Raw genomic sequence first — 13,915 nt, 5'->3', positions numbered from 1 at the left:
CAAGTGGGATCGATCTTCTGGTGCACAAGATGATGGGGGCATCCAGAGCCAGCTCTACCATAAGCTACTGTAGCTAAGGTCATCAAGCGAGGGGCTTAAAGTGGAAGTCGGTGCAAAGGCTCGGGGTATTCTGGGAAGAATGCTTGGTGACTCACTGTGGGACAGAGTTGGGAGAACTACCACTGCGTCCAGATGGAGACCGCAGGCGTCTTCCCTGTAAGCGAATTGCTTTGCTTCCAGATAGCCAGTCATGGGCTTGCCCCTTTGCCAGCCCCTTCCACAGGGCATCCATGAATAGAAGAAACAGACAGTAATTGGTTATTGAGTCAACAGCCAGCTACAACCCTGAATAAGCATTCCAGCGTGACATTTAAGACAAACAAATAGGGCAGATCAGTAAAGGAACTCAGTACAGCATGTGTGGGTAGGACGTGCCCACTGGCTGCCCACAGTAAGACTGGACGCGGGGGCTAGAGCATTGGCTTTTAGAGTATAGGAGCTGCCCTTCAACTTCAGTCCCTGAGAAAGGCGGAGTGAATTAGGGCTGTGCCACCCCATGAGACCTAATGACAGGTGGTAACTGCCCAGGCCATGTGCTGAGAAGCAATTCGGGTTCTTGTGCGTACTAGTCACTTTCATGTTGGATGGACAATTTTCCCAGGTTTGTGAATGGAGGCTACTCCATTGTGGAGACTATTAATCCGATCAGAAGTTTTAGGAAAATTGCAAGTGTGAGAATTGCCCAGATGTTCTCTACTGGCTATTTGCATTTTGTTAAATCTGCTTTGCAAATAGGATGTTTGCACGTACTCCATCTCTCTGGACCATCTATAGTTTCTTTCACACCCCTGCCAGCGGTTTTGGTTTCATTTGACCTTGAGATGATGAGAGGGACAAGCCAGTCACTCTGCAGGTCGTCCCTCAGGTGGGCTTGGCTGATGCTCCTTCAGGATTAGATTCATGTTATACATTTTTTTCCCCCAAGTACAAATACTGGCTCAACAGGTTTTTCCAGTGTGAAGTTACTGCTGTGTTTTACTTGGAAATTAATTTCTGGGGAGATACTTTTGAGATGACCGTAAATATACTGTTTTGCATCATTTTTATTCATTAGATTTAGGGCTTTCTGCATGCGGTTGGCAGTTCATTTTAAGAAGGAGGGTTCCCTCCACTCATTTGTTCATGTCCTTCAAGCAACATGGACTTTGCCTGTATAGACTGATCCGTGTCTATAGTCTATATAGTCTATAGCATTGGTAGTGAAAGTGCAGATTGCCCCGCGTGGTGAGCAGGCGTCAGCGGCTCTGTGCTCCTTGTCCTGTTCTGTATTTCTCTGTAACTGTCTGTCCCTCCCCTGCCCCCTGCACCCCCTGCCTGTGGAGAACAGTGCTTAGAAACAGGTGCTTTCGGTGCCCCCCTTCTCTTCCTCCTTCCTTCTCCCACCTCCCCATCCTCTTTTCCTCTCTTTCCCTCCCTTCCTTTCTCCCTCTCCTCTCCTCTCCTCTCCTCTCCTCTCCTTTCCTTCCTTCCTTCCTTCCTTCCTTCCTTCCTTCCTTCCTTCCTTCCTTCCTTCCTGTGAATTTATCATAATTTCAAATTAAATTAGTATTACCGATTGCTTTGGAAGCATTCTCACGGCAGCTCTGAGGCCGGCGTAACTTTGCTGTTCTCCTGGCTGGAGAGCTGGAAAGTCACTGATCTCTTTTCTTAGAGCAGGTGAACATTTTGAAGTGTGAAAAAATTTTAAATGTTTGGATTAGTTCTATCTAAAAGAATTTTTTTATTACAGAGTGAAGAAAGAATATGATTAATAAAAATGTCTTAGGGCTTCACTGAGAATACTGATTCTGTTATATATAAAATTGGGATCTCTAAAGAGTTTGTTTTGAGGATTAAATTCCAAAAATTTAAGGTAATGTATATGAAGTTCTAGGTGTAGACTTTTTTCTTTTTGAAATATTTACAAATTGTATCTGCCTGCCTGCCTGCTTGCTTTCATGTGGGTATGTTCGGTGCTCGTGGAGAACAGAAGAGGGTGTCAGATGCCCTGGAACTGGAGTTCTAGGTAGTGAGACATCTGACATGGGTGCTGGGAACTGAACCTGGGGCCTTTTCGCTGCAGAACCAGCTCTGCAACCCCCGTGTTTTCTTAATAAATGGTAGTTTTTCTACTATAGATGAATATTATGCTTATAGGCATAACGAGCATGAAATACATGTTTAATATACTTGGTGATGCAGATTTCAGATCTCATATTCTAAAATTACAACTATACTGACTTGAAAATGAAAATTTCACATAAGCATATACTTTGCTGAGTTTGAGACTAAATAAACACATGTGCTTGCCTGGCTTCAGACATGGACTTGGAGGATCTGATCTGGATGTGACCTGGAGGCCTTCTCCTCCCTGAGGACCAGCTTCCATAGTGCTGGCAGCTGCTAGTTGAGCTTCCAAGGCGGGAAGCAGCCAGTAGTCCTTGTGAACTGTAATGCCCGTGGTCCACAGCAGAGTCCAGCATGGCAGGGTGTAATAGCGGCACTGACATCTCGGGGGCAACCACAGCTCAGGACCAACCTTAATAGGAGGTAACTAAATGTAACCCAGGACCTGTTGCTCATGAAGTCATGGACCCCAGTGGAGAGCCGTACCAGCATAATTCCTCCCTGCATTCTGAGTACTTATCCTTATACCACAGATAAATGTAAACTTATCCTTGCAGTAGTTAGAGACATTACAAAAAGCCTGCAACTGGCTAAAGTGAATAGGAAAGTGATCAAGGGGTATCTAGCCCTATCTGCAATACAATTCTTGCAACAAAGGCTCAAGGACAATCACTAAAAAGGGGACGGAAAGATTGTAAGAGCCAGAGGACCAGGAAATGTGCTTGTTAAATCAATTTTAAATGTAATAATTTTTCTCTAGCCTTACTACCTCCCAAATAAGAGACAAAGACTGTAAGATTTATTTGATAAGCTTTACAACAGAGAACTGAGCAGTTATTATTTATTCTATTCCTCTAAACTAATCTGGCTACCTCCCAGCTAAAGTCCCCGAGATAATTGCATTTTAGAATGGATCTGGCTCCGTTCTCATGATAGCTCTTGGACCCTTTTTTTCATGCCCCCCCCAACCCCCCACAATCCCATGGATAGGAAGTTCAGCCCTATTCTCTCTTTAGCGTAGCCATTGCTGATCATTTTTTATTGACAAGTCAGAATAAATGGGGAGCAGCGCTTACACAGCACTCAAGCAGACGAGACTTAGAATAAGCATCACAGTGCCATGTTCTGATTGCAACAAGACACGGGGAGCAGAGGACTCAGCCTCTGAACAACGCAAGGATAATCTTTACACAGGCCACAAAAACATCTTCCAGAAAATGGCGGGGGAACTTCTCCCATGATACCCTAACCATGGCTGCCCAAGCAAGACTACAGCAAGTACACCACCCGTCAACAGACGTTAACACGGGAAGAGGCATCGCCTAGGCCCCACCTCTAGACAAAAAGGGACAGAAAACTAATGACTACCGACCAAGAGGGGGAGAGATCTTCTTTAGGGATGAACATCCTAATTGGATATCTAATACCAATTTATCAGCCGTAGAACTGTATACACAAGTAATATTATATGGACTGAGTAAGTTATATTTATTTATGTGCATATATATGTGTATACATTATTTTATCAATAATAGATTAATATTACATGCCTGTTTTAATTGATCATTTCATTAATGAACTGTAAAAAGAGGCAAATGTCACTTGTTGCTTGATGTTCTTACATGATGTGGTATGTATTCTACCATTGGATGAGAACAATTACATATATGGAATGCTAGGCGTACATTAAGATCTGCAGTCATTTGGCCATTAATTTAGTCATAGTTTAAGGTTTTCTGAGCTGACTGATGTGAGTCTCTCCCATGTCTGCTTCAGCGAAGTTGCCTTAGCCTCTCACACCCGTGTCTACTTTAAGGAAACATTCCTTCACCTGTTTGCCCCAGCAAACACCATCCAACCGACTTCCAAAGACCCTTCAGTTTCTACTTCAATGTCACCATGTAAGACTCTGTGTGCAGTGCCGAGGGCTTGCGTGCAGTGCATGCTCTAGATCTGCTCCCTTCCCTGCCGGGGAGAAAACTGAGGCCACCTGGTTACTCCCGGCGATGCTGCGGTTCATGTGGGAACTAGGTCAGGAGTGCAGCTTCCACTGCCAGCCTGTCTGTGGTGTGGGCTGGATAGCAGACATTTGTGGAGTAACCAAGTAGCTGTAGTAAGGTTCCCTAAGGGAAAAACCATGGCCTCTGATGTGCGCCCCAAATATTCCAGAGTGTGGTCTACTTCTGTTCTCATAGGCTGGTCAATCAGTGTTGGAGCATGGGTTTTTATTTTGTTTTGCTGTTGCTGCCGCCTGCCTGCCTGCCTGCCTTCCTTCCTTCCTTCCTTCCTTCTCTTCTTCCTCCTCCTCTTATTTTCTACATTGGGGCGGGGGGGGGCTCACTATGTAGCTATGTCTGTCCTGGAACTCACTATGTAGATCAAGTTGGCCTAGAACTCTCTATGTAGACCAGGATGTCATTGAAACCATAGGGCCTCAGCCTCCTGAGTACTAGCATTAAATGTGTATGTGGCTTTTATTTCAAGAATCAAATTCAACAAGCAAGGCCAGAAGATGACAAGATACACAGATGGGGAGTTTCACTACTTCTCAGCCTTTTGGCAGACACCAAATTAGAAGAAGTCATCTTGGGCTGGCAAGATGGCTCAGCGGTTAAGAGCACTGACTGCTCTTCCGAAGGTCCTGAGTTCAAATCCCAGCAACCACATGGTGCCTTACAACCATCCATAATGAGATCTGATGCCCTCTTCTGGTGTGTTTGAAGACAGTGACAGTGTACTTACATATAATAATATATAAATCTTTGGGCGGGAGCGAGCAGAGATCTTGAGTTCAATTCCCAGCAACCACATGATGGCTCGTAACCATCTGTACAGCTACAGTGTACTCATATATATAAAATAATAAATAAAATAAATCTTTTTTTTTTAATAAAAAAGAAGTCTTCTCTGATCCCACCCCACCCTCTCTTTCTCTGGTGCTTCTTAATACGGTATAAATATGTTTTGTTTTTTTTTTTCTTGTATCATTTGTTGATCTCAGTGGGTTTTTAGGACATTCTTGGACAGGTATGAGGGCTAAACTTCGTTCTCCTGTACGGTATGAGGCTGTGGTGTCTGCACTGGCGCATACTTGAGTTTCTCAGCCTGCTCTTGGGCCTTGGCGTTCGCACCCTCCTTGCTGCTCACACCCTCCCAGCGGGGCGGCTGCTTCCTTCCCTCCTGAAGCTTTCTTAGTTTCCCAAGGTCGCGAGGGCTTCCCCACCCCTCAGCCACTTTTCTCCTTCCTGGTTGGTTGGCTGATGTCTTTAATGCATTGACCTCAGCTGACCCTGTTCAATGTTCAACCTGGCAATGAGAAGTGCTAGCTTCTAAAATAAGGTTGGAACAGGAAACTGAGAAAGATTTATTGAACTTTCCCATTTATTTAAACAGCAAGAAAAGTGAGAAATAATAGTTTAGCATAAGCTGTAGTGTGCAAACACAGTGTGTACTTACATCTCCTACATAGCAGGTCTGATTTCTCACATAAACATGTACATTGTTCATAATCAACTTCTCAAAGTAACGTGTCCTTATCAGTAACCTCTCCCCCACCCCCCACACGTCTAGCCTTAGCTATGGACATTGGATGCAGGAGATTTCTAATTTCTAGCCCATTCTACAGACATAAGGTTTATCCTACAGTAAGTTAATTCTTTTAATGAGAACAGTACAGGTTATCAGCTTGCTTCCATGCAATTTTGTATTTCCTTTTTTTTTTTTTTTTTGGTTTTTCGAGACAGGGTTTCTCTGTATAGCCCTGGCTGTCCTGGAACTCACTTTGTAGACCAGGCTGGCCTCAAACTCAGAAATCCGCCTGCCTCTGCCTCCCAAGTGCAAGGATTAAAGGCGTGCGCCACCACCGTCCGGCTCAATTTTGTATTTCTGAAACGGAGAAGGAAGGCTTGTTCAATGTGTTTTTGTGTCTGAGAGGGAAACTGTCAGATGGTCTCCTTGCTTTACCAGCAGGGTTTAGCACATTACTACTTTCTTATTATCAGAGTGACGGCCACAGTCTCTGCAGCTTCACCTGTCATCCTTTGGTGATAATCTCTCTGTATAGAAAGTCCTCATCTTTCCAAAAATTTGTCCTGGACAGTCAGGAGAGGTGCACCTGGCTTTTGCTTGTGGCCTGCAAGGTTTTATATCTGTGTGTCTTAATTATCTGTATCTAATACAGTCTAACACCATAATTCTCTGTAATAACAATACTGACCTGTGAGGCTGGCTCCTCCCTGTCTTGTTCTAGTCGTTGGTCTTTGGTGGCCTGTCCACATTGAATCGTCTGTCCATGTTTTAGGGAGGTGAAATGGCTGCCTTACCTACTTGTAGATGGAAAGAAGGCACAGTGGCATGGGTTCTGTTCCTCAGGAAACCCATGTCTGGGCAGAGACGCACCGCTCAACCACTTAATGCTGTGGCCCAGAGCAGCCTCGGGCTGCAGCTTCACAGTCAGTCCTGCTCTAGCGTGCCTGCTGTCTATCTTTCCATAGTGGCTTCATCCTCTCATGGGGTTGGTTTTTGTAAAATATTTGGGGGTGAGGGTGTCCACACAGGATTTCTCTGTGCAATCGCTCTGGCTGTCCTAAAACTCTGGAGACCAGACTGGCGAGATCCACCTGCTTCTGTCTCCTGAGCGCTGGGATTAAAGGTGTGCGCCACCATCGCCTGGCAACAGTTTTGTTTTTAATGAAATGAGTTTTAGTTGGCCACCTGTTGACAAGAAAATGGATTAAAGCAACCTTGCTTGATTCTTAGACATCACAGGTTTTATTATGACTGCTGTAAGTATTCTGTCTTTTCTGAGAACACGATTGACCCTTGCTGTCTCAGGCTCATGCCCAGTGGCTGCTCTTTGTTGGCAGTGCTGGCCTTTCTCCCCGCCACTTGGGCATTGTGCCCTTGTAGCTTTGTGATCCTTTGTGCTTTGTGTTCTGTCGCCTCTGTTCTTTATGTTCCATCCCGTGTTAGTGATTTTCACTCAGCACTCAAACTTAGGAGCGTATTGCTAGAACTTTTTTTGCGGGGGGGAAATGTCTCCGCCTTCCAGTGTGCACAGTGTTGCCGTCCGGTCCTTAGGGTCCTGGGTGGGTCCCACGGGTTAATTGCACTGACATTTGGGTTTCTTGCGGTCTAGCTTGTGGCTCTGAGTCGTTGGAAGGGATTTGCTTCCTCTTCCTGCTCTGCCAGCAGCAGTGACGCGTCTTCCTGTGGAACTGGGTTATTGCTTGGCTAAAAGTAGATGGAAAAGAGAGGTGAGGCAGTGGGACCAGGTGCTGGAGAGGTTACCAGGAGTTCAGGGCAAGTGCTGTTCTTGAAGAGGACCTGAGGCCACTTCACCCATGATGGACAGCTCACAGCACCTGTAACTCCAGCTCCAGGGGAACCCCATGTCTCTGGCTTCCAGGGACACCTGCACTCACATGCATATAATAACCACATTGAATACACACATACATATAACTAAAAATAGTAAACATGCTCAGATAAGTGCCACTGGGGCCCAGCAGTCAGGCCAGCTGTGTGCTTTGGAAGAAGAACATGAAAAAGAAAGTATAGGGATGAAAGCAGCAGTGGGAGGAGGCGTGCGTGGGGAGGACAGGCACAGAGCAGGAGCTGCCACATTGTTGATGTGAACGGGGAGGAAGTAGGTGCTCTGTTTGTGTGTCTGTTTGTCTCTTGGCTTCCGGCGCTCTCTTCCTCTAGTGTTTCTGATCCCAGAAAGTCTGCTTCCTTGTTGGGAGTTCCTGTGCTGTGCAGGGCCACTGATGCTGCTTACCCTGTGGGCATCTGGCTGTTACTTCTGGGTCTTCCTCTAGGACAGCAGGTTATAGATACTAGCCCAGTTGGGTCTCCCATCCTTAAGGAGTCCTGTTGCACATGCTGGCTGGGCCCTCAACTGTGTGAACCTTCCTTCCTTCCTTCCTTTTGGCTCCAAGGTGGTTGCCAGCAAAGTCTTGTTCTATTGCAGTATAAAAGTCAGAAGTTTTCCTTGATTGCTCTAGGAACATGAATCCTGACTAACTTGTGTAAACTAGTATTTAGTCATGTGATTAAAAGCTATTAATTTTGGGGGCTGGAGAGTTGGCTCAGTGGTCAAGAGCACTGACTGCTCTTCCAGAGGTCCTGAGTTCAAATCCCAGCAACCACATGGTGGCTCAAAATCATCTGTAATGAGATCTGATGCCTTCTTCTGGTGTGTCTGAAGACAGCTACAGTGTACTTACACAAAATAAATAAATAAATAAATCTTTTTTTTTTTAAAGCTATTAATTTTTCAGTATCATTCTTTGTGAATAATGTTGGTTTGCTATAGCTTGAGTGTGGCCTTAGAAGGCTGTCTCAGCCTGTACTATAGAAATGACGGTACATTATAGCAATACTGTAGATACTGACCATTGCGGTTTTCGTTTTACAGGGCGCCAATGCCTCGGCATTAGAGAAAGAGATTGGTCCAGAACAGTTTCCGGTCAACGAGCACTATTTTGGATTAGTCAATGTAAGTACATTCCAGCCTTGAAGCTGTGCAGCACTGAGTCAGTACGCTTCCTCCTTCAGTAAAGGAAACCCATTTGTGGCGTTAGGATTGAAAAATGACCTGTCGTTGAAAGGAGGTAAACATCTCTGAGGTCTTAAGACTTTTAGCCTAATCTCACAGTTCTGGCAACAGAATTCTCACAGCAAGAGTTTGATCTATAACTAGACAAGTGATTGCTTGATATTTAAGAGTTCTTTAGTGTATCGCACATGTACAGCCAGGCAAAAGCTTCCTACAAGAGAGGCCGCTGGCCCCAATCCGTAAAGCCTGGCGAGAACTTGGGAATTTAACTGAACGTGTTTTTTACAGAACTGAAACTCAACAAAGAAAAAACATATTATTTTCCTAGTTCCAAGTCTGTCCTGGATATTTCAGTCTTGGTGGCAGATACGACATAAAATACATTTGATAGTGAAACTCCACAGCTCTGTCCAGAATGGCTGCTCTCACTAGACGATCATGAAGCTGTATCATATTCAGGTCTGGTTAATTTTGAATTATCTTTTTAGAGATCTCATGAGTCAGTGTAAACATAAACAGCGTTTATGCTTCTCTTGAGGCCACAAAGCAGTCAGCTCAGGATAGACCGGAGGGATAAACTGTGGCGAGACCATTGAATGTGTTTGATAGATGGAAATACAGCTTCTGGTTGTCATGCCTCATTATTATACAAATCCTGCCACTTGTGGGGGTTCTCAGAACCTAAGGGTTCAGGTGGCCGAGAGCCTTGGCCTCTACTCAGATAGCCGTCTGGTTGCAGGGCTGGGCTTCACTGTGGCTGACGCTTTCAGGTGGCTTCTGTTGCTTCCGCCCTTTGTGCCCAGCCCTTACTCTCTCTGCAGCTTTTTTTCTCTTGTTCACTTGGCTGCTGCTTTAGTTTTAGAACTGTAACACTACTTACTCAGAGGTGTCCCTTAAATATCAAGATTGGCTCAACTCCCTTGAGATGCCTGCACCCACACATGGGGTGTACAACTGTCCTTTCATAAGCACCAGTTTCTATATTATTTTGTGTGATTAAGTCTGTATCAAAACTCCAGTGTTGCTTAAAAACAGCAACAGTGTTGGACCTGGGAGTGGTGGTGTGGGGAATGGGCTGGGTAACTCGGAGGTCAGTTTTCGAGTCACGTTCCCGTCTGTATCTTATGTGCACGGTGAGCAGTACTCATCTGTGGAGCTGTTCTAGAAACCCTGAAGTGGGGTCGGACATCCTGGGTGGTGAAGCACTGTGCAGTGTGCTCAGGGCCCTGGAGTCCATGCTCCCCAACTGCAGGGGGGTTGCAGGAGGGGAAGACACTTTGGGGTTTAAGGGAGAGCTCCTCCCATTAGCCTGTAAGTAGCTGCATTCCCAGGCTGCTTTGCTTTTCCGGGAAGTACATATGGAAGAATTGCTGCTAGACTTGCCTTACAGGGTCCCTTTTGGACTTTGGGGGTCAGGTCATCACCAAGCAGTCACCTGTGGGAGCCAGGGCCTTTGTGTTTGCACAGCAGTTAAGACAGACAGCTGACTAGCCTACAGGAGACAAATGGGATGATTCTCAGCATTGTTAATCATCACGTGCTTAATCTAGCTTTAGTTATAGGTTGGTTTGGTTTTGTTTAATCTGTTTTAAAATTTTTATTGGCTAAATTCTTTGAAAACATTGTTTTGCACTTTGATCCTATAGTTGTGTGAGTAGGTCGGTGGTTTTTGCTGGTGAGGAGCTTGCAGGATGAACAAGCTTCTGAATGTCTGTGGTACGTACGGGACACACACTGAGTAGCTACTGGACTGTGGAGTGCTGTCTCCTCACTGCTGTGTTGGCGCCTCCTGGGCCATGCAGTTCTCAGGCCACTCTGGCACATTCCCTGCGGCTCCATTGTGAGCCTCCTCACCAGATCCCTGTTAGCAAGGTTAGGATCACTGGGGCTGGAGAGAAGGCTCAGGGGTTAGAGCACTGGCTGTTGTTTCGGAGGACCTGGGTTCGGTTCCCAGCTCTTATATGGTGGCTCCCGACCACCTGTGACTCCAGTGTCAGGAGACTATATACCTTCCTTTGGCCTCCCTGGGCATTGCATGGAAGTAGTTGATAGACACATGTACTGCCAAAGTTATCTGTACACATAAAATAAAAATAAAATTCCAAAACATGTAAACAAATTATGTTGCCTTCCTAGACTCTTCTGATGGATTGTTTAAGCTGAGTTGTTTGGAACAAGACCTGGGGTGGAGAAGAGAGAATAAAGTCTTTTTCTTTGCCCTCTGGGTTATGGGCGTGATTAGGTGGAAGGTGTCCTGGTTCTGTTTTCTTGCAAATCGATTTCATTCTTGTCTTGTGTCTGTCCATCTGGCAGACACAGCCTGTTTGGGGTTGTGTTCCAGTCTTGTCTTGTGTCTGTCCATCTGGCAGACACAGCCTGTTTGGGGTTGTGTTCCAGAGATGCCAGAGTTCCTGGTCAAAGAAAGCCGGTCCAGGGCTCTATCTAGATTGTCCAGGTGCCCTGACTCTCCACAGATGTGATGACACGGGTGTGGTCAGCTACTGGACAGGATAAAGGAGGAGTTGGCATGGAGGCATGGGCAGTAGGATAGAGTGGGAGTGAGCAGCACAGTCTGTCTACACGGGGGGTGGTGGGGGCAGGGGTGGGAGTGGAAAAGGCTTCTAGATTAATTCATAGCCTTTGGACCACTTGGGCAGATGCAGAGGTTGGGGTCACCAGGGCTGACTGGTTGAAGAAGGTATTTTCATAGTGGCCATTGGGAGATGGCTGAACAGGTAAAAATGCTAGCTCACCATACACATGCATGTCCACACATATGAATATGAATTTTTAAAAGTATCTTAGGATCTGGGGAAAGTTTGGCTCTTGGTATACTCAGTTGGCCCTTAGTCACTTCTAACTCCAATTTCAGGCTGTCTGACTCCCTCTTCAAAGGTTTTTTTTTGTTTTGTTTTGTTTTTGTTTTGTTTTTTAAATCTAAGTACACTGTAGCTGTCTTTAGACATTCCAGAAGAGGGCGTCAGATCTCATTATGGATGGTTTTGAGCCACCAGCAACCATTTATGGTGGTTGCTGGAATTTGAACTCAGGACCTCTGGAAGAGCAGTCAGTGCTCTTAACCGCTGAGCCATCTCTCCAGCCCCCTCTTCGAAGTTTTTAAAGCCAGGAATGGTGGCACACATCTTTAATCCCAGCTCTTAGGAGGCAGAGGCTGGAGGATCTCTGTGAGTTAGTCTACATAGTGTGTTCCAGGACAACCATGGCTATACAAAGACAAACCCTGTATTGAAAAACAAAAGAAGGGTGTGTGTGTGTGTTGTCTTAATTTGGGCTTTCCTGCTGTGAACAGACTCCATGACCAAGGCAATTCTTATAAAAGTCAATATTTAATTGGGGCTGAGTTTAGTTCATTCTCATCATGACAGGAAGCACAGCAGCACCCATGGTGCTGGAGGAGCTTAGAGTTCTTCATCTTCTACCAAAGGAAGCTAGGAGCAGACTCTCCTCAGGCACCTAGGAGGGAGGGTCTCAAAGCCCACCCCCACAGTGACACGCTTCCTCCAACAAGGTCACACCTACTCCAAGGCCACACCTCCAAGCATATTCAAGCCACCACAGGGGGGTTATTAATTATTGTGAGGATTTAATATCAACTGTTGAGAAAGAATTCTAACTCTCCTTAATGATTTCCTTGATAGAACTGATTAAGGAAAACTATCCAATGGCAGGACTCGGGGCTGGGTAGTGCTGCGTCAGAAGATGGATTGGCTGTGTTGACACAGTGGGGCTACACTGGAAAGTTTTCTGTCAGCTTGACGAGAGAAGGGAGCCTCAATTAAGGAATTGCCTGAAAATCACACTGTACTAAGCCTGTAGGGCATGTTCTTAATTAATAGTCCATGGGGGATGCCAGCCCACTGGGTGGTGCCATCCCTGGGCTGGTGGTCCTGGGTTCTATAAGAAAGCAGACTGAGCAAGTCATGAGGAGCAAGCCAGTTAACAACACTCCTCCATGGCCTCTGCATCAGCTCCTGTCTCCAGGATCCTGCCCTGTTTGAGTTCCTGTCCTGACTTTCTTCGGTGATTTACTCCAATGTGGAAGTCTAAGCCAAATGAACCCTTTCCTCTCCCAGTTGCTTTTGGTCATGGAGTTCCCTCAGAGCAGTAGTAACCTGACTAAGACAGAGCCTGGCTTGTAGTCTTCTCAGTACGCGTACACACTGCCCTCTGGTTTCTCAGCCTGTGCCATTTGCATCTTGTAGTTTTGTTTTTTTTACAGACAATGAGTCCTTGTTGTCTTAACCTTTCTGATGTAACTATGAGGTGTTGTGTTTTTCTCTTATTTCTGTGGAAGGTGTTAAATATCTGTTACATGTCTTCTGATAAGGATATCCAAATGCTGGTTATTGTCCCGATCATGGATGTGTCGCTCTTTGACAGAACCAGAATGTGTTGACCGTTAGATTTCTATGGTTGTGGTACGGATTCTACTTTGAAGATGAAAATGATGATGGCTAATTAATAATGAGTCTTAGTGATGTGTATACTGCAGGGGTACTTACTTTCTCTGGAGCTAGCCAATAGTACCAGAGAGCTGCAGCCTAGACTTCAGTAGCTGTCCTGGGAAGTCTTCATTTCACAGTGTCTTTCTGAATGAAGCCAGTGCTTGCTTCTCCCGCCCAAGCAGACATTAAGATGAGAAGTTTCATGTTCTCACAGACCTTCATATCTTTTTAAATCCGACTTCTTAAAAAAAGAAAAAAGACTGTAGCTGTTCTGAGGGCTTTGTCTCTTGGAGAAGAACATGCAAACAGAATAAGCTTTAACTTGGAGCCATGGGCCGGGCCTGGTTCTGCCTTGCTGCTGTGACTCTACACAGCTCCTGTATTTGCTTTTAGCTTGGTGGGTGATGGTTCCCTTTACCTCAGAGAAGGGAGGTCTTACCCTTTCTGTGTTGGCTCTGTCAGGCAGTGTCCCCATGGGAGGGGAACAGTTTTGAAGGGAAGGGTTGGTTGAGTAAGGGGCAGCAGCACTTCCCTGAGACCTGCAGGGGTAATGCCACCATTGCCAGCTCTGCCTGCAGCCTCTCTCATCCTCCATGCTGACAGCCCAGCCAGCTTTCTGTTTGTGCTTGGTATGTTAGTGCCCGTGTGACCTTGACAGAAAATGTTTATTTTGGTATATTTCTTGGAAGAGTTTGTGTTGAGGGATTTGGTTTTTTTTTTTTTT

At 45.6% G+C, this 13,915-nt stretch overlaps 1 protein-coding gene across 1 annotated transcript in view; it reads left to right on the top strand.

Moving 5' to 3' along the window:
- Usp12 (ubiquitin specific peptidase 12) overlaps positions 1–13,915 on the top strand; it is a 54,643-nt gene that overhangs the window by 18,473 nt on the left and 22,255 nt on the right. The window contains exon 2 of the mRNA XM_021163215.1: positions 8,585–8,665. Coding sequence (XP_021018874.1) covers positions 8,585–8,665 — 81 coding nt within the window. The remainder of the gene's footprint in view (positions 1–8,584; positions 8,666–13,915) is intronic.

This window comes from Mus caroli, chromosome 5 (assembly GCF_900094665.2).
Source record: "Mus caroli chromosome 5, CAROLI_EIJ_v1.1, whole genome shotgun sequence".
Taxonomy (NCBI): domain Eukaryota; kingdom Metazoa; phylum Chordata; class Mammalia; order Rodentia; family Muridae; genus Mus; species Mus caroli.
The sequence above is the reverse complement of the archived record's forward strand: the minus strand, read 5'-3'. Positions and strand labels throughout refer to the sequence as shown.